General features: G+C 32.5%; 5 protein-coding genes across 6 annotated transcripts; 3 read left to right on the top strand and 2 right to left on the bottom strand.

Moving 5' to 3' along the window:
- Nucleotides 1-1,393: 1,393 nt before the first annotated feature.
- LOC103568842 (unconventional myosin-Ie) lies at nucleotides 1,394-9,356 on the top strand. Its single transcript, XM_008545838.2, has 10 exons — nucleotides 1,394-1,946; nucleotides 4,137-4,265; nucleotides 4,571-4,660; nucleotides 4,888-4,982; nucleotides 5,078-5,255; nucleotides 5,364-5,526; nucleotides 5,736-5,861; nucleotides 6,069-6,197; nucleotides 6,288-6,652; nucleotides 6,755-9,356. The coding sequence occupies exons 1-10, from the start codon at nucleotides 1,944-1,946 to the stop codon at nucleotides 9,176-9,178; spliced, it is 3,702 nt and encodes a 1,233-aa protein (XP_008544060.1). The 5' UTR covers nucleotides 1,394-1,943; the 3' UTR covers nucleotides 9,179-9,356.
- A 93-nt stretch (nucleotides 9,357-9,449) lies between these two features.
- On the bottom strand, nucleotides 9,450-17,165 carry LOC103568844 (EH domain-binding protein 1). Its single transcript, XM_008545840.3, has 18 exons — nucleotides 17,061-17,165; nucleotides 16,337-16,973; nucleotides 16,123-16,250; nucleotides 15,765-15,972; nucleotides 15,516-15,697; nucleotides 15,212-15,423; nucleotides 14,966-15,101; nucleotides 14,607-14,828; nucleotides 14,278-14,467; nucleotides 13,799-14,191; nucleotides 13,552-13,722; nucleotides 13,385-13,468; nucleotides 13,149-13,262; nucleotides 12,874-13,074; nucleotides 12,653-12,802; nucleotides 12,359-12,576; nucleotides 12,067-12,255; nucleotides 9,450-11,978 (listed from the first exon to the last, which is right to left on the bottom strand). The coding sequence occupies exons 3-18, from the start codon at nucleotides 16,224-16,226 to the stop codon at nucleotides 11,897-11,899; spliced, it is 2,856 nt and encodes a 951-aa protein (XP_008544062.1). The 5' UTR covers nucleotides 16,227-16,250; nucleotides 16,337-16,973; nucleotides 17,061-17,165; the 3' UTR covers nucleotides 9,450-11,896.
- Nucleotides 17,166-17,827: 662 nt separating this feature from the next.
- LOC103568845 (histidine-rich protein PFHRP-II) lies at nucleotides 17,828-20,976 on the bottom strand. Of its 2 annotated transcripts, none has more exons than XM_008545841.1 (2): nucleotides 20,888-20,976; nucleotides 17,828-18,996 (listed from the first exon to the last, which is right to left on the bottom strand). In XM_008545841.1, the coding sequence occupies exon 2, from the start codon at nucleotides 18,979-18,981 to the stop codon at nucleotides 17,878-17,880; it is 1,104 nt and encodes a 367-aa protein (XP_008544063.1). In that variant the 5' UTR covers nucleotides 18,982-18,996; nucleotides 20,888-20,976; the 3' UTR covers nucleotides 17,828-17,877. The 2 variants fall into 2 exon arrangements, with proteins under 2 accessions (XP_008544063.1, XP_008544064.1); XM_008545842.2 differs by lacking the exon at nucleotides 20,888-20,976 and adding an exon at nucleotides 19,671-19,761.
- Nucleotides 20,977-22,032: 1,056 nt separating this feature from the next.
- On the top strand, nucleotides 22,033-23,677 carry LOC103568846 (uncharacterized). Its single transcript, XM_008545843.2, has 5 exons — nucleotides 22,033-22,279; nucleotides 22,387-22,499; nucleotides 22,570-22,743; nucleotides 22,809-23,012; nucleotides 23,087-23,677. The coding sequence occupies exons 1-5, from the start codon at nucleotides 22,225-22,227 to the stop codon at nucleotides 23,336-23,338; spliced, it is 798 nt and encodes a 265-aa protein (XP_008544065.1). The 5' UTR covers nucleotides 22,033-22,224; the 3' UTR covers nucleotides 23,339-23,677.
- Nucleotides 23,546-24,512, top strand: LOC103568938 (uncharacterized). Its single transcript, XM_008545983.1, has 4 exons — nucleotides 23,546-23,635; nucleotides 23,769-23,861; nucleotides 23,933-24,136; nucleotides 24,225-24,512. Exons 1-4 carry the CDS (start codon nucleotides 23,546-23,548, stop codon nucleotides 24,510-24,512), a joined length of 675 nt encoding a protein of 224 aa, XP_008544205.1.
- Nucleotides 24,513-24,529: the final 17 nt, after the last annotated feature.

Here is a 24,529-nt window from a genome sequence, read left to right as displayed (position 1 = left end):
AACTATGTATACGTTTATACTTTTTCGATGTCGTCATTGAGAACAACTGAAACAAGTCGGCATAGTTCTTTCATATTATTTGTAATAATTACATATATATATTAAATATGAGCCAATTCAGTCAATCGTTATAAGATAAAGATTTAATTTATTTTTGTTTGATGAAATTTTGCAGTATTTCTTTATCACAAAATCTTAATCTTCATTTTCAAAATTTTTAAATTATGGAAATTATATTTAGAAAATAATTTTACTAATTTTGATAACTATTAGGATTTATGATACTGAAAACAGCAAACAAATGAAGGTTTTTTTTTAAAAAGGTAATTATGTATAAGTATTTTTCAGGAAAACCCTTGAAAATGTGATTTTTTCACTGTAAAATAAAAAAGTTTAAGATCTGTCAGTTCTTCGTTTTTTTATCCAAAAAATAGGCGTAGCCGTTGTCATAATTACCAAAAAAATTCAATTCATAAAAATAACTTTTCAAAATTTTAGTATTCATATTTAAAAATAACTTTCTTCTAAAAGTCTGCAACTAATTCATGAAAAAAAAAAATCGGACTCTTTCTATTTTTAATAATAAAAATATCAATGAGTATTCTAAATAAAAAAATAATTACATACCATTAGAAATAAATATGCAGGCAATAATTTAAAAACACCATCTCATTAATTTTCTCTATTAAAATTTAAATTGATATTTAAAAACATCAACCTGTCAGTTATCTCCTGCTTTCACTGTCATTGTCACTCACTGTAATTTACTTTTTTATATAAATCAAATTTATTACTGATTTATAAATATCATCATATATTTAACACCTGGAAAAATATGTCCTGACATTAAAAATTAATTTACTGATTTCAAAAACACAAATATATATAAGCAAACAAAATAATTAGCGAATTCAAATGTCCCTGAAGTTAGCAGACAGTTAACAATTTTCGAATTTTTTTTTTCAACAATTTAATTAAAAAAAAAAAAAAAAAAAATACACATCTAGAAAATTAAAAAAACTAGGTGCAATTTTTTGATATATTTTGTTTTTATAATTTGTCGTCTTTGAAAAAATTCAAAACTAATTAGGCGGCTAACTTCAGTATCATGAATTTAAAAGTTCGTGAACTTACCCTACCAGGTAATAATTTAAAAACCCATGACAGAAATATATCGAGGTCATAATAGTGGTTTATAAGGTCATACAGGTCATATATAAATGAACAAGTATTCAAAAAAGTTTGAATTAAATAACTTTGTATAGTTGCGTGTATCTGCTCCCCAAGAGGGGGAAAAGATTTGGCGGGAATAAAAGAAGGCTGTGAGGTAGAGGTGGGAGCAGTAGGAGTAAAAAAAAAAGACAGTGGTATCAGCACGTCCCTGGCGTTCACTGTTTTATTCACTCGGTGACTCGGTACTCGGTGCTGGTTGCTCGTGTGCTTCAGTGCACTCGTGTGTCGTGTTGGTGTAAGCTCGTGCTACGGTAGCAAAGTTCGTCAGCGTCAGACCCAGACTGGCACTTCATTATCTAGTGTAGTGTATAGTAGTGTACACTCCATGTCTGAGTCATTTAACACGCGAGTCAGTGACTAGCTGAAGCTGACTAGTGTAGCTTAGGAGTTTGCTTCAGCTTGATTAGTCATTACTCTACTAAACTAATATAATTAGTTAACTAAACCCATAAAAGTTGACTTTTAAACTCGTGTTCACTATTTTATAAATATTTAACTACAGCTATTGCATTTTTGACAGATCTTTGATACGCTATTTATTTAAATGATTTTACTTGATGATGTTTTGTCTCCTGTATCAGCATAACCAGGTCAAGCGGTTAAAGAGTTTTGTTTATTGGTGACGACATTTTTAATTATTTATGACTATTTAATGATTTGTTTTTTCTTGGAATACTTTACTTGTTAAACGGATTTTTCATACTGCAACAATGGTGAGTAATTTTTATTTTTTATCTTTATTTTACTTTCAAATATTCTTTTTATTTCATGCCACTTTTTGTGAGTGTGATTGTAGCAGATATCAGACAATTTTTAAATTTTAAATAAATAAATTTATTGATTTAAATAAAAATTTAAAAAATTACCGCACTTTTTAATTTTTATTTTACTTACACTTTATTTATTTATTCAAAAGGTTAAAAAATTGACACTTGTCAATGTGCACGTGTAGAAAATTTCAAAAACTAGAGCTGCAATTTTTTGAAATTTATCGTTTTTAAAAAAATTCAAAATTATAAGGCGGCGGCTAATTTCAGTTTTTTTTTTTTAAATATTTTAAATTATTTATATAATACGAAATTGGAAATTCCGATTATGAGTGATATCAGTTGGAAGATTAGATTGTAAACAGGTTAGATATTCAATGTCCGGTTTTTTAGTCGCAGGTATAACATGATATGACGGCACGATATTTATTTAAAATAAACAAGGAGTTTAAAAATATGAAATTAGCGAAGGCAAGTGGAAATGTACAATAAAAATACTGATGGTAATTTATTAGAAACCTTACAAATTGTCATGTTTACTGTTGATACAATCCCGCTTATGATTATGATGTTCGTCAATGCGAAACAAGTAAAGCGAGAATGACAATGTAATGTTTCTTGGTTTTGTAACCGCTCTATTTACTCGACCGAATAATCAAGCTCATTACTGGCCCGGTTTGTTTAATAAATCAATAATATAACAACATTTTATAATCATCTACATTCAAATTGTTCCACTAATTTTTTATTTTTGTTATTTAGGACACGACAAAATATTTACAATGAATTAAAAAGAAATCTTTTGTTTTATATTTTAAAATTCAATGCAGCTAAAATTCCAGATGATTCACCGTTAGCATCACCACTACATTTATCTTATTTATTTTTTAAATAAATTTGTCTTCGACACTTTTAAATTTATTTAATACTCCGGTTTTAGTTTTACGTTTTAGAAAATTATTTATTATTTCCTTAAACTAGAGAGTAAATGCAGCAGATGTGAGACAAATTTCAAATTACCATTAAAAAAATTAAATAATTAAAAATATAAAAAATGCACAAACTTATTTTCAAATTCTATAAATGTGTATTTTTTTAATTTTATTTAATTCACTTATTTTTAAATTTTGAAAATTTACAATCGTCAGCTACATTTACGCTCATGTTAAACTCGTAAAATTTAATCACTGATACCCATTTATTTTTGTATAAATTGATAACAAATAATATATAGCAATAAAACTAATAATCGTAATTGAAAATAGTCCATTAGCGATACATCGATAATATGAAGGTGATTTTAAATCAATTAAAAATAATTTAAAGACACGATATCGTTAAGTAATTTTTTAAGTAATTACTTAAATTAAAAAATAAGTCACGAAGTTATAAAGAGGTCTGAGGAACAATAAGAATAATAATAATAATAATGAGAAAGAAAATAATATTTATGTATACTCCCTTGAAAAATGAATCATCATAAAAAAAAACCGCCTTTCCTTATCTGTTTAGTTGGACACGTGAAGGCTAACTCGCGGAATCAAAACGCGTGTATCAAGCATTTAAATCAGTATGTGACAATGGATTCTTTTAATGTAACATCAAAGCTCATTAATTACCGTTATACATTCTCTGGTTAACATTTCCAACGACAGCAACAAAAAGAGTAGAGTCGTCTATAAATAAAACGGAAATGTCATTAATATTATTATTATTATTTTCTTCTCAGCCAGCATTTTATTTGACTATTGTAGACTTTTATTTCCATTTCCATTTTCATTTCTTTCTCACTTTTGATCGGTCACAAACAATACTTGACACGTAATCCGGACAACGTCCTGGATTCTTGATGGCGAGTGAGCATTTACAAAAGAAATAAAGAAAGAGAATTAAAAATAAAATAAAAATGTAAATATGAGTATGTAAAGAGCCCTCTGGTCGTTGCGCGGTCATGAGTTTCATGACCGGAAGCACTTCTCGAGCCTCGACACTCCCATTTAAATTGCCTCGGAACAAGAGCGAGAGTGATTGGTTCATTTTCTGCTAGAATTTAGAATTAAATTTCTGCATATCATATTATGCACTTGTACTAAATTACATAATCATTAAATATAATAAAATATATTGTTTTGTTAGGTCATTCATCATTGGCAGAGTCAAAATGTCAAAGTATCCGGGGTCGATGACATGGTGCTGCTTCCTAAGATCACTGAGGATGCGATCATGGATAATTTACGCAAGAGATATATGGATGACTATATATATGTATCCTTTCATTAACGAATTACTTGCACTCTTCCTTTTCTACTTACTCAATTCGCTCTATCCACCTTTTTTACCATCATCATTATTATTGTAGAGCCTGCATGCTAATTCAACATTCATAGGATAGGATTGAGTGTGAGAAACTCTCATCCTATAATTCTATATTATTTTTTTACAACTCCTGACCTCGACGAAGCCTCTTGTGCCATTATATTACATCATACATACTTTATTGTCAATTACACACCACTGCACCTACATACTTAACACTTTCCTTAATGTTATGATAAAATGATAATAATTAGACGTGCATCGGGCCAGTCTTGGTATCCATTAATCCATTCAAACAAATGCCGTACTTTGGCGAGAAAGAAGTTCAAATATATCAGGGAGCTGTAAGTTATTTATCACTACATGTATAGGAGAGGTAGGGGCAAAAAAGAGTAGAGCAGGGATGGCTTCAAAATTTTATAAAAATTAAAAATAAAACGTATTTAAGTCCCCGAAAATTTAGTATTTTCTTAAGTACTCCGTTTTGCCCTCCCCTATATTCTATGAAACCAAAGTTAGTAATTAATTCTCAGTATTTAAAATTATGCGTAATTAATAATCTTTATAACAGGCACCGTATGAAAATCCACCGCATATATATGGACTGGCAGATGAAATGTACCGCAACATGTTGATAGATGTCGAGAGTCAATGCGTCATCATAAGGTTTGTGACGAGACCTCTCTTTATATCATTTTTTTCCACATTCTGTATTTCCTAGTAAATAATTTTTTGTTCTCATTGATTTAATCTTGAAACAGTGGTGAGTCAGGCGCCGGGAAGACGGTGGCTGCTAAGTACATAATGGCTTATGTATCGAGGGTCAGCGGCGGCGGGGAACGCGTACAAAGAATTAAGGATATTATCTTGGAATCAAATCCACTTCTCGAGGCGTTTGGTAACGCCAAGACAATTAGAAATAACAACAGTAGTCGATTTGTAAGTTAAACCTCTACTGTTTATTTATTTTTTTATTAATCGGCTTAAAAAGTGTGAAAATGTTTGAGGAAATATTAACTCAGGCTCTTTCTTGTTTATTTAAAATAGGGAAAATATGTTGAGATGCAATTTGGAGATGGCGGGCAGCCTATCGGAGGTAAAATATCAAACTTCCTGCTTGAGAAATCTCGAGTTGTCAAGCACAATGCCGGTGAGAGGAACTTCCATGTGTTCTATCAACTGACAGCTGGAGCAAATGAGCAGATGAAAAGTAAGTAGCATAAAGAGACACGATACGTGTGTTGATGCTCTGCTGCGTCTCTTTAAAGTTGTCGAGGCCACGAGTGAGGGGTTCTCATGTACTCTTTTTTTTTATCCCTTGTCTCTGGTTGCTTTTACTCTGCTACACTCTTGCCATTAGCAGTCTATATTTATATATATATCTATATGTACATAATATGAGCATGCTGTTTGTTGCAGCGGAATTCGGGTTGAGACACGAACTCGACGGCTGTGATTATTTAATGAGCTGGGATGGTAACGTTTGCCGTATGGGCGATCGTGGAAGCAGCAGCGATGCCAAAGATTTTCAGGAAACTTTAAAAGGTAGTCCAAAGTTTTATCACCAGTTAAGCCTCTCCGGCCAATTAATCTTATCAAAATTGATTAAAAATTTCATCCAATTGATTATAATTATCTTAACAATAAAATAAATGTTGATAAGCGCAGCTGCGCATTAATAATCAGCTGTGATTATTATACATTAACATAATTATCTAAAGGACGAAGATTAATTAGCGTGAAATGTTTCAGCTCTAAGTGTTATGGACATCAAAGAGACCGAAGTATCAAATATATTACGACTTGTAGCCGGGATTCTTCATATAGGGAGAATTAAATTCCGAGAAAACGGAAATTATTCTCAAATTGCTGATCCTAGAGGCAAGAAATTTATTTTACATATTAAAAATTAATTTTTTTTTTTATACTTTACGTATGAAAAAATATAATTTTATGTTTTGAATATTTTAGCGCTAAAATTACCGTCATATTTACTGGGCATATCAGCAGAACGACTGTCGCATAAATTGATATCACGTGGATTTGAATCAAAATGGGGCAGTCAGTCTGAGTGTGTGGATGTAACTCTCAATGTCGCTCAAGCACTTTATACCCGCGATGCTTTAGCCAAGGACATATACGCTCGGCTCTTTGATTATCTTGTTAAGCGAGTGAATTCGGCAATGATGACATCTGGCGATGCATTTGAAATAGCAATCCTCGATATATATGGATTTGAAATATTCGAATCAAATGGCTTTGAACAATTTTGCATTAATTTTGTCAACGAAAAATTGCAGCAAATATTTATCGAGCTGACCTTGAAAGCCGAGCAGGTAAACTACAAAACTAATTAACTAAGATCTTAATTGTGAGTAATTACCACATAGAGATACATGTGCTCGTTAATTAATTTGTTTTGCTTGTTGTTCTAACAGGAGGAGTATGTAGCAGAAAATATAAAGTGGACACCGATAGACTACTTTAATAATGCGGTTGTTGTTGAGCTACTGGAAGGTAAACGACCTCCCGGTATTTTCCTAGTCCTTGACGACGTTTGTGCGACTCTTCATGGTGGTAGTGATGCCGCTGACGGAGATTTACAGAAGAAATTATCCGTCGTTGCCAGTAGTCACGCTCATTTCCAAGCTAGCAGCGATGGTTTTGCAATTTTACATTACGCTGGCCAAGTTATTTACTCAGTTGATGGATTTTGTGACAAAAACCGGGACGTATTGTTTACCGATTTAATTGACCTGATGCGCAGTAGCACTAATAATTTAGTACAATTGTTGTATCCACCGGAAGAAGATTTAACAATAAATAGTAAGACTAAAACACTCAAGTCGAGACCAACCACAGCTGGTAGCAAAATTCGCAATCAAGCGAGTCGACTCGTTGCTCAGTTGATCAAGTGTACGCCTCACTACATCCGGTGTATTAAACCCAATGAGACTAAAAAGCCGCGTGATTGGGATTCGCTGAGAGTTAAGCACCAAGTTGAGTACTTGGGATTGAAGGAAAATATACGAGTAAGAAGAGCTGGATTCGCTTATAGACGTCCGTTTTCTAAATTTTTACACAGATATGCTATTCTTACCCCACAAACTTGGCCATACTGGACAGGAGATGAGAAACGAGGTGTCCAGTGGATAATGTCAAGTATTCAAATTGACGGGACTCAATATCAACTCGGAAAAACAAAAGTATTTGTCAAAGCTCCAGAGAGTTTGTTTATGCTCGAAGAAGCTCGTGATCGTAAATACAATTATTACGCGCGCATAATTCAAAAGTCATTTAAAAAATATTTCGCACGTAAACGACAGGATGCTGAAAAACAAGCGGCTACTGATTTATTGTACGGACACAAACAGCGAAGACGCGCTAGTTTGGAGAGAAACTTTGTCGGCGATTATATTGGTTTAGATGGCAGACCAGGAATTACAAATCTCCTTGGACGTCGGGACAAAGTATTTTTCGCTGAAGTTGTTAAAAAATACGATCGACGTTTCAAGATGTGCCGTAGGGATTTAGTACTTACTGGTAACTGTTTATATTTAATTGGACGGGCAGAGAAAAATAAAAAAGACACAGGAGCACGAAGACAGCAGCGTGTAAGTGAGGAAGTTATCAAAAGAAAACTCACTTTCGAGCAGATAAGTCACGTGTCACTGAGTACATTGCAAGATGACTTTGTCATAATTCACGCGAAAGAAGACTACGCGAGTCTACTCCAGCTCATGTTCAAGACAGAATTTTTATCAGCATTTAGTAAAAAATACCTCGAACAATTGGGACACCCATTGAACATACGCTTCAGTAATAATCTTGAATTTAAAGTTAAGAAAGAGGGCTGGGGTGGTGGGGGCACTCGTCAAGTTAAATTTTCAATGACCGGTTACGGCGATGAGGAGACGTTGAAAGCAAATGGAAAAATTTTAAATGTCATTATAGGACCCGGCATGCCGTCAACATCAAGACCATCGCGTTTGTCTGGCGCCAGAACAACTAGAGCACGTACTGGTACATTTAATAATAGCAGTAACAAGTCGATTAATCAAAGCAATAGTAATGCTTATCGACCTACTAGCGCTGCCACTGCTGGAGCAGTGAGATCTGGTAATATTTACGATAATGCTGATAGAGTAGAAACACAGCCAAGTAGACCAGCGATGCCGTCGCAACCCAGACCAACTCCTCGGGCCTCACCAGCAGCGACTGCCAATGCACTAGTTAATAATCCCGTTACTCAACCGGGCTTACGACCGACACTGCCTCCAAATCGACCAAATATCCGGCCTTCACCGCAGCATAATCACAACAACGGTAAAGTTCCGGCTTTATCAGCGACACTGGGTAAAATCCTGACGAATAATCCAACAGGTGGTCCACGAGTTGGTTTAATACGAGCCCCGCCACCGCCTTCAGACCCCGCACCACCAAATCAGCCCATTATTTATCCAGGTTACAATCCAATTAATAATCAAAGACTGCCGAGTAATCAAGACAATAATAAAATAAGTAGTAGTAATAATCATAGTGTTAATAATAATAATAATACTAAAAATAATAACAACCGATTATCTGGAGGACATATCAATCAGTACGAGGATCCTAACCAGAGGTTAGCAGCGACTCTCCACAACGCTAATAGGAATAAATTACCACCGAGACCACCTCCAGTGTCAAGTCTTCCCAGAGTAAAAGCTCTCTACGACTACCAGCCTCAGGACCTGGACGAACTGGGCCTCAAAGAAGGCGACGTCGTTGAAGTTCTGATGGAACACGAGGGTGGCTGGTGGCACGGGAAATTAAAAGGAAAAACTGGATTATTTCCTTCGAATTATGTTGAGAAAATATAAATTTTAAATTACTAGGTATAATATTATTCTGTTAAATGTTTATTATTAATTAATAATTTAATAACTATTCCAAAGAGACGTTAAAAACGTCACATATATGCGGGTACGTGCATAAGTATGTACATATAATAAATAAATGCATGTATATAATTAATAATAAAATAAAAATAACAATTGAGTTAATTGTTTGTCACATCACACCGTATATTTGCACCGGATAAAAGTTGATATACATAAGAATAAAACTTATATGTATCAATATTATAATTACAATACAATATGATAGAAAAAAAATTGAAATAAAATTTATTATTTAAATTATCGCTTATCCATCGACGACAGAACACTAAAATTTATGATAAGTATTTTAATTGTTAAATAATAAATATCATGTTATGATATTCGCGAAGCTCAAGTCTATAATTATCAATTATTGCATTGTATTGCTGACGTCAATGAACATTTTATTATTATTATTTTTAATACTAATATTAATATTATAATTATTAAATATATATATTATCGTTCACTCAATCAAATTTAAAATAAAAACTTTTGAATGAATAGGCGAGAGCGGCGGTATGTACAGAGATCACTCTTACAATTATTACTTTTATTTAAATTAATGACAATGATAATATACTAGCAGATTAGTCAGACCAAGTGTCAACATTTATAAATAAGCTCTCACATCAGCGTACAATTGATGATTTAATCGATACTTCTTTATAAAATTCCAATACAATATTTATTATTATTACTTTTTATATTAGTATTTAAATATATAACCGAGTAACACAGACGACTTTAAGATGTCTTTTAAATGGACAAGAATTATTTTTTGTCTCAAAGCCAAGTTTTTTTTTATATAAATATAAATAAGGTACAGATGTTGGTCTAGAAGCCAAGAAATTTGTCTTTTTTTCCAATTAAAAAAATTTTTGATTTGTAATTAACTTCTTGACGTCACTTATGTAAAATTTTTTAAACCAGATATTTTTTCGGTGACATGAATTTCTGATCGATTTGTCAACTGCCTTATCTAATGATCCTGAAGTTAACAATTAGTAATTTTTGGATTTTTTTTACTTTAATAATTCGATTAAAAAAAAAAAACTAAAAATATGCACGTGTAGAAAATTTAAAAAACTACAAGTGCAATTATTTAAAAATTTTTGTTTTTTATAATTTATCGTTTTTAAAAAAATTCAAAAATTATTAGATGGCTGAATTCAGTATCTGATCGATAGGTCAAAAAACAACTTGAATACTTCTATCTTGTAGGTCACATATACTTGGGTATATATTTATATATACAACTGTGAATATTTTGATCAGTTAATAAATATATTTCTAGCTCATCCTCGATCCATTTCACAATTTTTTATTTAATAAAATTTTGAAACGCTTATGACAGCTGTCATTATTTGAAATTTTTTACAAAGTGAGAAACACTGACTGAGAAATGACCTTAAAGATCTGAAGATGCAACCAGTGGGTTTATAAAATATCGATTAAAAAAATTATGAAATGAATCGAATTCCAGAGAGGAATTAAGTAAAAATTATTATAAATATCGATATTGGAATTTAAAATTACATTCGTATGATTTTTACAATAAATATCGCAATTACTATTGAAGCTTTTTAAATCGTAATTAAAGAGGCTGCATAATAGTGCACGTGAAGGTCAAATTAGCAAAATGTCAGCACTAATTTTTTTTTACTCTATATCATTATACTTGTACGTTTTTTTTTAATTTTTACTACAACGAATTAACAATGTTAAAAAATTTGGCATAAATTGTGGTTCAACACATTAATTAGGCAAATTAAAAAAATATTTTCCATCTCTTAATATTTTACTTACAATAAATTTAGAGCAAAATATACATACTTAATTATAACTTTATTACTTTCTTTCTTTCATTTATTTATTTACTTTTTTTCTTATTAATAAACTATAAAAAAAATATCTAAAAAAAAATTTAAACAGTCAGTTAGCAACAGTCATCATGTGTAGAAAAAAATTCAATTGTGAGCAATGAAAAATATTAATAAAATTTATTATTTCGATTATTTTTAATGTCGATAATCAAAATCTACACGGATGCCATTTATTTAAATCGATCTGTCACATGACGATTTTATGGCACAGACTTGAGTATGTCGATTATTATTATAAATATTATAACTTACCGAGTGTTTTTAAATTTTATCGGACGAATTTATTATTGTGTTTATACTGAATAATTATTTTGCCACCAGTTATACATAATATATATTTTTAAAAGTATACCTAAGTAATTAAGAAACTTTATTTATTAATTATTAGACTGCGTGCGCAGTGTTTGAACAACCTACGCGGAAATCCGTTAGTATTTCTATTACTTCTTTTTCTATAATTAATTAATTAATTAATTAATTACTTACTAACTAACTAACTAAAAATTAGTCTATACTTCTTTACATATAATTAATAAAATAACTTAGTGAGCAAACTAAAGCCTTTGAACAAGCAACAGCAGGTAAAAAAAGTTTGCTTTTATAAAATTATTAAACCGCACCGATTTATAAATGAGTTTTTTTTTTTTTAATATCGTAAGTTGTAAATTAATCACTGACACATGCGACGCAACTTTATCATTTTCTTTGGCAACTCCATTAGCAAAAAAAAAAAAAAAAATTATATTAAATAGTTATTGCTAGTTATCATTATTCACTGTATCACGCAATTTTTATTCCGCTGCGCCAAGCCAGCACGTGACAAATCACGTTCGATCTCGTCATCGTCTTCAATTCTGCAAAAAAAAATTTATTTACTCCGATATCAATGGTACGTAAAAAAAGCACTCGAGGATAAAAATAAAAAGTATTTTAAAAACTTACGCTCTTTCTTGCGTATCTAAATGATGGACCAACTCGTCCCGTTTATTTACGATCGAAACCAGTTCTTCAAGTAAAAGATTTTCTCTGACTTTCTGCTCGGCTGTTTTCTGCCAATCTTCGACAGCAAGTATGCTGCGTAATTCACGATTCAATAATTCAAAACGTCGCTCCAAATCATCCTCCTTCTCTCTGTTAACATATTTTTAAATAAATCATTACTTTATTTACAACAAAAAAAAAAAAAAATAATTTATACCAATAAATTTATTTACTATTTATTAAAGTTACTTACAAAATATTAAGTTGCATTTGCCGTCTTAACAAGGCGTTCTTTTTATTAACGAGAGTGAACCACAGTGACATGAGTCGCTCAGTGTCTTCTTCATTATCACTCTCCATCGCGGCTCGTAATTGTTTTTCAAGTTTAGCCGCTTGTATATCTATTTGACTTTGCTCTCTTTCCAATGCCTCCAATTCATTTTGTATGTAAGTCGTCATATCCTTACCCAACTAAAATAAATAAATCACGTTATAAACACATACATTCATTTATCGATAAATTAATGGATAAAACAATTTTTTTTACCCCTCTAATTGTCTGCGGACTTTTTTCTGGACTAATTTTATCTGGAGAAATTCTTTCAATTATTTTATTGTAAGAATACATTGGAGAGTTGGTTTTTTTATCACTGTCGATAGCGCTGGCATTAGCGAGTATATTTCCATTATACTCCGACTAAAAATAAAAGTATGCATTGTTAAATATCATTACGTATATTAACACATTTGCAATAAAATAACACCTGCCTTTATACTCAAGCGGTCTCCGGGTGTCGATGGAGTCATACTACGTCTTGGACTATTATTTTGATCATCGGTAGATCTTCTATCACTATTATTATCATCAGCAAGCTGACTAGGTGTTAAAACAACACCCATACGTGCCTCGGCAATCAGCCGTCGTGCTCGTTCACGCAGCTGCTGTTGCCGATCGTCCTCATTTTGTGACTAAAATTATAATTATAATTATAATTATTTTTATTTTTATTGTACCAAGAGTTTAATAATTAACAAAAACTCACTTCAACGGGACTCGAAACTGGTGAGGACAATGCTGATGTTTTAGACTGACTTCTAGCCTGCTCTAAAAGTTGCCGAGCGCGCTCTCTCAGCTCGTCATGTCGAGTGACCAGCGGCTGTTTCAGCAAATAAAAATCATACGACATTAATTTTTTTATTTTTAAATTAATTTGATTTTTTTTTAAAAGAACAAGTCTCATTGTAATTTAATTTAAATAAAAAGTGTCTAGACAATTACATGCTGTGATCGCAATTCGCCGTGCAATGGAGAAAGACCACGAGGACCTTCGGAATTCGCTCGTATAGCTCGATCTATCAACTCCTACATTTAAAAAACAAACCAAAACAAAAAAAATAAAAAACTTTCTAAACTAAGTGAAAATAAATTTAATTATAAATCCGTACGTCTCGAGGTGAGGTCGGTGACTTGGTGATAGAAATCGATTGAGACCACTTGTCATCAATAACTTGAATATTTTCTTCTTCGTCGTCAGATCCAAATGGATCTGTTAATTGACGTCTCGTCATAAGAATTGGACGTTGTTGAACATGAAGTGACCGCGGTGGTGATTTGCTCTGTATTCAATTAATGAATAATAATAATAATAAAATATAAATTACCAATCTTACATCATTTAAATTATCGACAAACCTTTTCTCTTGTATATTTTTCCTTAGTCGGTGACAAAACTTTTCCAAGGATACTTTTAGAGCTAGCGAGAATAATGTCCTTGACGTCTTTGACACTAGACGGTGATTTATCTTTACCTGACTCGTTGTCCTGAATGTCAGTATTTAAACTAAGATGTAGTTTATTTTTTAAGGATTCACCACAACTATCATCTCTTTTATAATCAAACGGATTTGATCGTCTGTTTGTATTGGTATCAGCACTTTTGTTGCTTCTCTGTTCAATGTTTTCTTTTTTCCGCATATTTATTATCTCCTGACCGAATAATTGTACACTCACCTCAGAATTATTGTCCGTATTGAACCTACCAATCATATACGATGACTCGTCCGCAGTTTTACCGATTTGATGAACCTGGTTTTTTCAAATCAGACACACACATGATTATTATTAAATAATGATAAGTATTTAATTACTTGTAGGCATTAAAAATGGCCTACCTCTAATTCATGACCAGTAAAATGTGCTCTTAATTGATACAAATACGTCATTACCGCTAGCTTATCGGGTACAGTTAGTATATCCATATCAGCTGGCTCTATAACACGTGGAATACCGAGTGCTTCCCCCGCGTCGAATGCCTTTTTACAATTACCTTTGACGTCATGCGGCAACAATGAATCGACGTCGCTGAAAAACGATAAATTACAAATATAAATATCCCGTGTAATTTTAAATCACAAAAGAAAACGTATGCTTGGAAATTTACGTGACAAAGACATAAATTTAATAAATAATAATAATAGAAAGTATAATTGTAAATAATTACATAAGGTCAGGTCTGAAGTGATGAATTATTGCGCAAAATGCCATTCCATTACGCCAGGACGTTGTTAAATTTGTTACTTTTACCCCAGAATAATTACGTGTAACATCTTTACACCACTCCAAAAGATCTTGACCTGGAGTTATTTCTCGCATACGGGGTGCGCATGTTTCATTTTTTTTCAAATCCAATGGCTGTAGTTTGGATCTCATCGAAGCGTTTTTACTTAAGATTAAAAAAGTTAAATAAATACAATTACTTTTAGTTATTATTATTAATCATCAGTACGGACAGTTTAAGTAGAACGTGTGCTAGATATTTTATTGTACTCGAAAATAATAATGATGATAAAACAAACGTACTCATTTTCGACGGCGATTTCATCTTTAATAGGCGACCTGTCCTTGATATTATCAGGAATTGCCGTCAAACTGACATCACGTGTAACGTTTACTTGATCATTTACCGGAGTTGCGTCGTCTTTGACCAAACTGGCCACTGAAACAATAATTATAAATATAATAACAGTCATTACCTACTTTGTTATCGTAGCAATTGATCAAATTTTAATTACACAGATCATTAAGAGCTGTAATAAAATAATTTACCGCTTATCGGAGTGCTGGGGATTTCATTCTCTGTCAGGCTGTTGGTCATCATGTCCAACTGGGTTGAAATGTCAAGAATCTCGTCCAGATTTTTCAGCGAAAGTTCTTCAACATCCTCAGGAATGTCTTCATTATCAAAATCATCTAATGGCGCGATATCGCTGTTGTTATTAACTGACATCAAGCTGGCCATACTCTGCATGTCTTCATCTCTGATACATAAACAGACGGGTAACATGATCGTTATGGTTATGATAAAAATAACAAGAGGTTACAGATTATAAGCAACATAAATATATCTTACGTAGCTTTGCCTTCTCTTAGAAATACGCATGATAAAGTGCACTCCAACGTAGCGCGAACTATTTTTTTCGACGTTGGTTTGAGATCTAATTTGAGCTGTTGCTGACTTGATTCCAGGGTCGCATATTTTTTCATATTAATGTTTGTGGCAGCGACATGTCTTCTTTTCCCCGTTGATGAAACCTAGTTTAATAAATCATTTGTTTTATTTAGTCAAGTATTTAAAATCTTATTCAAAATTTTATATTACGTCTTCAACAACAAAAGTCCAGTCCTTGTCCTCAAGTTCATGAGTACGTGGGTCTTTGAATAGTGTCACAGACACTGTGTGGTTGTCAGGAACAGCCCAGCTGACAATTCCAATCATCGGGTCGCTCAAACAAGGCTCCCATTCTAGTGGATCTGAACTAACTCTTCTACTTCTTCTTGTCCAGACTACACTTAATTTATTAGGTCTCCTAAATAATTAAAAAAAAAAAACAAAAACAAATTCTCAAGTGGATCAAGTATCATTATTATTATTTGTCTTTAAAACTAAAGTATATAAATAACCAGGTTATAAAAAATAAAATTACGACATCTTTTATTGTTTAGAAAGTTTATCTCACCATTTAGACGTTGTCTCTAGAGTAAGTTCATGATAAGAAACAGTGAACTGGAACTTGGCAGCTCTCTTGTTCACCCTCTGTAATCTTTTCCACACTGAACTCATTATTTATTTATTCTTCAACAAAACCTTATCGCAAATAAATGATATATTAATATAATAACCAATACCAGTGATTTACTCTTTTTAAAAATATAATAATAATTAAAACGAACCAAAGACCAATCACTGTTTCGTCATTTCTCGAACTGTCAAGGCCACTTAAATTTTTTATCTCATTCACAGATTGATAATAAAAACAAATTCACCAGCACCAGTTCTAATAATAATTGTTACATATACATATATATAGATATATAGATATATAATAAACTTTAAGATTATAATTTACAAGGTAGCTGAGCGTATCAATCGATTATTGATAGCCAGTTTCCTGTTTCTCTCACGACCTCGCAATTATCCTTCAACCTTCATCCTTGATGAATCTTTATAAACTTCTGTTGCTCTCTTTATTATATATCATGTATACATTTAAACATAATAACTCAAGACACTCGACCGGACGTTGTTAATTTTTTTCAATGGCGACTATCCTCCAATGTTAAGAACATCGCAAATGTATTGAGACACCAGTAACTGTTTTTAAATCTTAAAATATATCACCACGTTTATTTTTTACTACTGATATCACGGGACTGTCATAAACACGTCGGTACAGATTTCAATGAACTTCACTTGTATACTGAACTGCTCATTCGAGTCATCAGTTGTATTGTACTGTACATTAGCTCCTTGTCATACTCACTCGCAGCTCTCTCCTGGCTCACTGCTTTGCTTACTATTCTTTTATTACTGAAAAAAAGAAACCAACCAGCCAACGAATTATACATACATGTATGATATATATATATTTATATTAATATGTGTAATAATACATACGCGCTGTGCTACAGTCCGTTCTACAGCCAATGAGACAGCTGATTATCGCAGAACTTGCTGATGGCTGGCGACTGAATAAACCCTGGGTTACTCTGAGTTTAAAAAAATGAGTTTTTAAATTTCGGTAGACTGAGTTAATTTCCGTAGACATGAGTCAGTTTATTTTATTTAAATGGTTAGAAAATATATAATTTATATATAAATGTCAATTTATCAGGTTGATGGTAAGACAGAAATTTTTTTTGTTGATAAGCAGTAAACTGATGATTTGAAAATCGCGTCTAGATGGCAGTAGGGAAGTAGTTTTTGATTGGGAAAAATTTTTGCAACTACCACTATTAAGTTGGCGCGAAATTTTTTGGAATAAATGGGTAAAATTTAAGAAGAGTAAAAATTTAAAAATTCATATTTAGATAAATTCAAAATCTGTACGCGTATTTTTTTAAATTTAATTATTTATTTCAAATTTATATTGTCTGATGTCTGCTACATTCACACTCATAAATTTCGTAAGATATTATTAATTTTTCTGATAAAAATTGAATAAAAGTGTAGGAAATAGAGTTTTTTAGAAAATTTAGTCACTTTTTAGCAGAATCTGATTTTGATTTCGAAGTCGACTGACGTATTTGATAGTAAATTTATTTATATAATAATAAGAAAGGTTTTAAGTTGGGAAATTGTAATGATGGAGATGAATGAAATAAAATTTATAGTAAATTTTTAAATGGCGCGCTAAAAAATTTATTTATTTTTTGTAAATCCAAAGTATCAAATCTGTACAAATAAATTTTACATGGTATTACTTATTGAACATTTAGTAATTATATCCTTTGTAGTCGTAGTCAGCGTAAGATGGACCACCGTGTTGGGCATGGAGAGCATTTTTGTGAAGGACATAAGAGTCATCATGGTGATCGCCAGCGTAATGAGCTGGTTGTAAATGAGCGACACCGTGGACTTGTCCATGGACTGGACCATGAGCTGGTTCTGGTTGGTGCTGTTCAACGAGGAAAGAAGCGTCGTGATGACCATCATGGTGAGCATCATGGTGGGCGTCATAATGATCGTTGTGGTGGTGATCTTCTTCTTCAGCAACAGAAGGTAATGGAGCAAGAGCAGCAGCACTCTCAGCGGCATGTGCTGCAGCTGCAGCGGCGTTATTTTGTGCCAATTGAGCGGCAGCGGCAGCTTTGTCTGATGCAGATTGAGTTGCGAGGAAGTCAAGACGTGCTGCTGCGAGTTGTTCGTCGATAGTTTGGGCACGTGCTTTAGCCTGACCAACCATACTAGTTTGAGCAGCAAGTTCAGCAGCTGCTTCAGCGGCAGCTTGAGCAGCATGATCTGATGTAGCTTGAGCAGCATTCAAAGCAGTAGTAGCTACCTGAACTTGATGCATAGCTTGCTGAGCAGCATTTCTAGCAGCAGCTGCAGCTCTCGCTGCCTGTTGAAGTTGCATCTTTTCACCATCAACTGCAACATGAGCGTCACGAGATTGCTGCTCAAGACCTGAAAGAAGTATTTGTTTTCCAGCAAGTGCAGCGGCTGCAGTTGCAGCTGATTGGGCTGCTGCTTGAGCCAATGTGTTCTTGGCAGTGTATGCAGCTTGACCAGCAGCTGAGTGCTGGCTTGCGACTTGAGTCCTTGCTTGGTCTGCAGCACCACGTGCAATGGAAACTAGACCTCCACCAACGCTGAATCCTGTCTTGTAGTGAGTTGGGTGAGATGGAGCAGAGTAGCTGTCGAATTTACCGAGCTTGGCACTTGACAAGTCAGCCAAAAAAGCGTATCCGCCGTGATTTCCGTGATCGTAGCTCTCGACATATTCACGAGCCTTGCGAGATTCTTTTCCTTGCTTGCCAGCAGGATTACCCAGCACTAGACTCGTACACACCAGACACAATGTAAGTATGTTGAACATTGTTCAATTGTATCTCTGTAACATAAAATTTATAAAACAAATAAAATAAAATTAATAGAAATCAACAGCGACGGATTCCGGAATAATTTCACCGAATTCTCGATAAATTTCTCTTATGACAACCGCATGGTCAGTCATCCATATCCCGTTCAATTATGGAATCCATTATCCAATCTATCGCTGATCTAATAAAATCATTCGTGCTCAAGGATCGATGATGCCGTAATCTCATAACATTTTTTTTTATCTCTAATACCAATAATAATAACTGGTCATTGTCTACAGATAAAAACTTGATCAAAACTCCTGCTAACTCGTAACCGATCTCTCGAATTCATGACATCAAGACATAACAGTGCGACGAAAGCAAATCTATTCATGCGTAATTGGTATCACGTTCATGATGCAATAATGTTCATGATAGCTAAATAATTTAGGGAGTTGTTGATTACCAGTTTACTATTTAGTTTAATTAACTATCGATATTGAATAATTATTAATTAATTAATTTTTTTTTCAGTTGTTAAAAAAGTCCATGACTTTCTTAATTACTTGAACTACAAGTTAATATAATTAACGTGAACGCAAATGAAAATAGTAACTGCCGACTTTTAAATGCTGAATAAATTTTTCTAAACTGTTTTCACGTCAACGAGTTCTCTGTTCGCGACCACGCCTATCGGTATTACCTAATAAGTTTATTTAAAACAATGTAGGAGTAAAAGTACTAGTGCAAGTACAAGTACATGGATATTATTACATGTCCAAGTTTAAATGACAGCCAAAGTCGTGGTGATATGCCAGTGTGTTGGTCGCACATCAAAGCCAATACCTTAAGTTCGTGCTGATCGTGACTTATTATTATCTCAATCTCTTAGTTAGGCGTACCCACGATTTGCAAGTACATTTACTTACTTGTAGACATATATATGTATATATATCTACATATCTATTCTATATATGAACATTTTAAAAACGCGTATATCCACATTCGCTATTACTTGTTTCGTTTCGCTCTGAAAGTCGCTCACAGCGAGAGTAAACGCCCGGTTTATTTATTTTTATTTTTTTATTACAACTATCCGAGGTATTGAATAATGAAAAGGCATAAACTAAACCACCATGGGAATTTACTTGCGTTAACTATTTTATGTATCACTTATTCTCTATTACTATTTTTTTTTCTTATCATAACTTATGATCCTTTCGAATTATTGGTACACACGACCTTCATTACCGATTACTTTTTACTAGCGTAGAAAGGCGTTTTCTGTACTGAAAATTCGTAGGAGTAAAAAAAATTGCCCAGACCAGTTCGCTAATCGTTTAGGTAATTGACTTAATATTGGAAATATTACGATCTGATATTTTTAAAACCAGTTTTTAAATTACATAGTAGTTTTTAATGATTTATTGAGTTGACTTAGACAGAATCGAGATAAATAAATTTATGTTTTTTTAACTAATTATCTAACTTGTAAATAAGTAAATGTTAACTAGACTTTTTTTGTCTCATTTAATTTCACATTTGCAATTTTTCTACCGATTACCAGTACGCTAATTTTTTTTCTACATTTTTAATTTCGTAATATCAAATATAAATACATATTTCTTAATGTAAGACAGTAATTAAATTAATTATCAGATGATTTTAATCTCAAATTTTAATAACAAAAATTTTTTTTATTCAAAAAAAAAAAAAAAATATTAATTATATTGTAAATAAATTTAAGAATAAAAAATGTATTTAAAAAAAAAAGTTAAATTGTTAGCATAAATAAAATATTAATAATTAAAATTAACTGTAATTAAAAAAAAAATTTAATTATTTGGTATTGTAAGGAGTTTTTATTTATTTGCAATGATTATAAATTTATAATTATTATGAGCGAATAAAATAACTTACATTGTAACTGAGTAGATAAAACTTAAAATATTGTCACGAAATATTAAATTACAAGAAAATGTATCTGTCCTTTCACATGGAGAGCTAATACGAACTGATAGACAACCAGCCGATCCTGGGAGTTCTTATAGTCCCGCTGGTCCAGTTCATTTGGTCTACGGAAGGGATTTACTATTGTGGCAAATGGACCTCCCATTAATTCTTACCATTACATCTCTGTGAAATTACAGTAGAATGTCACCCGAAAATTTATTTGTTACATAATCGTATAGTCAATGTAATTAAACATTACACCTCAAGTCTAGTTACTTACTCTGTAATAAATTTTCGGAGTGAACGTAGATCAAATGTGGAGCGGGTCTATCTCTTTATTTAATTTCTTTGGAGTAAAATTTACTCCGAAGACGATTTTTTTTTAATTGAAACTCCAAGTCAAATGTGGATTTAAATAAAATCCAGATCACTGCGGTGGGAAAAACTCCCGATTTACCCCGTATTCGGAGTGATTTTTTCTGAAACTCCAAAACTCCAAATGGCGGAGTGAATTCAAATTTAAATGAAATCCGTAATCACTACGAATTTATCCCAATTTCTTATAGCGTATAAATAAAAAAAGTTATATTTGTATATAAATTGGATAATACTTGAGATTAAAAATTAAAAGTCATAACATGACATGAAAATCGTAGAAAGTATTAGGAAATGACAAAAAAGTACAATGATAAAAATTAATTTCTTTTTAAAAAATCCATAACAAATTAATTCGACTCGATTTCTGAATTAAAATTTAAATTTTAAAATTATTTAACAATATCTGGGTAATTTTAATATTTAATATTTAAAGTAATACATGTAATACATACATATTATTATAAATTAATTATAGAACGAGTAATAAATTTAGTAATACTATGTATTATTTATTTTATTCAGTAGAATAAAGTTTATAAATTGCCGTAGGTCCGAGTACGTTTGTCTGATGACGCACGTTTTGCTCTTACTTTCACACGGACCTTATATATTTAATTATATATAATTCATTATAATAATATAATAAAGCTAAAATATATAGAATGTGTAAAAGCTTAAAAGGTATCAAGTACACGATGATTAAGTCATAGTTTACACGCTTACATGAATTTTTATTGTCTGCTATAAGGGGATTTATTTAATTTCATGTCATTACTATATTCCTCTTTCTATATACTTATATTTAATTATAAAGTATCCTAATTAATAATGTTTTAACAATTAGCAACTAAAAAAAAATTATTATTACGCCTGACTTCAGATTTGACAAAAAAAATTATGACATCTGGAGACGTCAATTTGATGTCATGAGGAAACGAAGACGCTGGAGAAAAATCCAGTATCTCCTGGCCCTTTACACAGGTAACCAAAATGATTTTTATATAAATATATATATAAAAATAGTAACAATATATGGATTGCTTAATAGTGTAATGAGAACATTGATTTATAAACTGATATATTTCTAGTTGCGCTGACATTTGGGAATTTAAAATGTACTGAAGGAGCCGGAGCGCAGCAGGACGGAACAATAAATCGTGCCAGGGAAAAAAATAATAATAATAGCAATGAACATTATCCAGTAAGTCGATGTAATAAAATTATTAAATATTGATAGTAATGATAATAATTATCTGCTAATTGTTTTGAAGATCCATGGGAATGAAAAAATTCGGCGACTCCGTAATGTTGCTGATGATAATTTGGGAGGAATTGAGAAGAGAGATCCATCAGAGAGGACAAGCGAAATGGTGAATAAAGCTGTTCAAGAAGCTAAAGCTGCATCTGAAGCCCAAGGTTTTGCTGCTCAACAGGCTGCTCATCAGGTTGTACTCACTTACAAAAAAAATTTGGCTTAATTTATTGTTAATGTGTTTTTTTAATTGAACAGGTAAAAACTCAACTGGCGGATAAAGCGATACGTGCGTCAAAAGCTGCTGAAGCGGCACTTTCTGGTAAAATAGCTCTGCTGGAACAACTGGCAGAAGAAACCAAAGAAGCGCAAATAGTATTCCAAGATGGGAGTTTGGAACTTGAGCAAGTAAGAACAAGTACGAATGCAGCTATGCGAGTGGCACGTGATTCGAGACAGCAGGTTTGTAATTAACGTGTTAACACCTCGAGTACTGCTGATAAATCAAGCAAAATAATGAATTTAAAATTTTTTAGCTACAAATGTTGACGAAAGCCATTAAAATGGTTAAGACAAGTCTAAGGAATGCGGACATATCAGTGCAGGGAGCCAAGCGATCGCTGGCAAGCAAAGAAAACCTACTGGAGGCTGCGAAAAAACGGGTTGAAGATTTAGTTGATCGTCTCCACATCGCGCAAGAGGATCTTGCGAAAATACGTGATGTCGCTATGAAAGCACAAGAATTCGCTCGGGCTGCCAGAGCTAAAGTTAATAGTGCGAACCGTTGACTTGACGTTGACATGATAATTAATTTGATAAATTTTTATTGTATTAAATAAACTCATTTAGATTTATTATTAGACATGAGTATGATCATTTGTGAAGCTAGTAGGCTATGAAGAAACAAATGATACTCGATAACAAACGTCATTAAATGTTTGATAAAAAAAAAATTATAAACTTGTCTTCATTGAGCATTCTTTTGAAATATGAGAATGCTATGTGTATTATTTATTGTCTTTTTTATTAATAATACGATAAAAGTTGTTGCTGATAGTGCACGAGAATCACGAGAGTCAGGTGAGGTGAGGTAAATTTTATTGAGCATTAAATAAGATACGTATCAATTGTAATACGTTATATTGAACAGACATGCTCGAGTAAAAATTTAAATATGTACATATATATATTTTTTTTTTTTTAAATTATTTGTCTTAGAACAAGGCATCTAACATCGCTCAAGAAGCTGCGCAAGAAGCTAAGGCTGCTTCAGACATTCAAAATGCGGCGGCAGCAGAAGCTTCTCGTCAGGTTAAAATTTTTCATACTTTTGCACATCAGTTAATTAATTTTTTTTACGTTATTTTATTTGATACTTGTAGATAAAATCACAATTGGCTGACAAAGCAGTGTCTGCTGCAAAAGCTGCTGAAGCGATTCTCATTGGAAAAATGTCTGTAGTAACGCAGCTGCAACAAGAAGTCAAAGAAGCTCAGGCTGTTGTCGATGAAGAATTATCTTCGATTCGTCGATCTAAGGACTTAGTTAAATCTGCTGTTATTGCTGCTCAACAAACTGCTGAAGAAGTAACAAAGACTTAGCAATTTGATTTAAACAAGGCTTGAAAAACTAGCTCTGATTGATTGATGTTAAATTTTTTTTTTTTTTTTTTAGTATAAAACTCTTAATAAAGCTTTGGGTACGCTGACGAAAAATGTTGAAGTGTCAAATGAAGCATCGCAGGGCGCTCGTCATGAACTGATTGAACAAGAACAGCTGGTGAATGCTGCACGACGACGACTCAATGATTTGACCAAAAGAACGCGAGAAGCTAAACGCGATCTTGAAAACACTAAAATGGCAGTGATGAAGGCCAACGCAGCTGCCCGCGCAGCTCAAGAGAATGCCGCGAGGATCAAGCGAACACAAATATCTCGATCAACTTCGTCTGATAAATCTTAATAACTTGAGGGAAAATA

This window comes from Microplitis demolitor, chromosome 3, assembly GCF_026212275.2.
Source record: "Microplitis demolitor isolate Queensland-Clemson2020A chromosome 3, iyMicDemo2.1a, whole genome shotgun sequence".
Lineage (NCBI taxonomy): Eukaryota > Metazoa > Arthropoda > Insecta > Hymenoptera > Braconidae > Microplitis > Microplitis demolitor.
This window is presented reverse-complemented; position numbering and strand designations above follow the sequence as displayed.

Bases quoted from the DNA above. Each gene is read 5' to 3' on its own strand.
- LOC103568845 (XM_008545841.1), bottom strand. From the start codon at position 18,981: ATGTTCAACATACTTACATTGTGTCTGGTGTGTACGAGTCTAGTGCTG.
- LOC103568844 (XM_008545840.3), bottom strand. From the start codon at position 16,226: ATGAGTTCAGTGTGGAAAAGATTACAGAGGGTGAACAAGAGAGCTGCC. The intron at 13,469-13,551 runs GTACGGATTTAT...TTTTAAATGTAG, and splicing joins CACCGACCTCACCTCGAGAC to GAGTTGATAGATCGAGCTAT. The intron at 12,256-12,358 runs GTAAGTAACTTT...ATATGTTAACAG, and splicing joins CAAATGCAACTTAATATTTT to AGAGAAGGAGGATGATTTGG.
- LOC103568938 (XM_008545983.1), top strand. From the start codon at position 23,546: ATGCTATGTGTATTATTTATTGTCTTTTTTATTAATAATACGATAAAA. The intron at 23,636-23,768 runs GTGAGGTAAATT...TATTTGTCTTAG, and splicing joins AATCACGAGAGTCAGGTGAG to AACAAGGCATCTAACATCGC. The intron at 24,137-24,224 runs GTAACAAAGACT...TTTTTTTTTTAG, and splicing joins CTCAACAAACTGCTGAAGAA to TATAAAACTCTTAATAAAGC.
- LOC103568842 (XM_008545838.2), top strand. The intron at 4,661-4,887 runs GTAAGTTATTTA...TCTTTATAACAG, and splicing joins TTCAAATATATCAGGGAGCT to GCACCGTATGAAAATCCACC. The intron at 6,198-6,287 runs GCAAGAAATTTA...TGAATATTTTAG, and splicing joins TCAAATTGCTGATCCTAGAG to CGCTAAAATTACCGTCATAT.
- LOC103568846 (XM_008545843.2), top strand. From the start codon at position 22,225: ATGAGGAAACGAAGACGCTGGAGAAAAATCCAGTATCTCCTGGCCCTT. The intron at 22,500-22,569 runs GTAAGTCGATGT...ATTGTTTTGAAG, and splicing joins ATAGCAATGAACATTATCCA to ATCCATGGGAATGAAAAAAT. The intron at 23,013-23,086 runs GTTTGTAATTAA...AAAATTTTTTAG, and splicing joins CACGTGATTCGAGACAGCAG to CTACAAATGTTGACGAAAGC.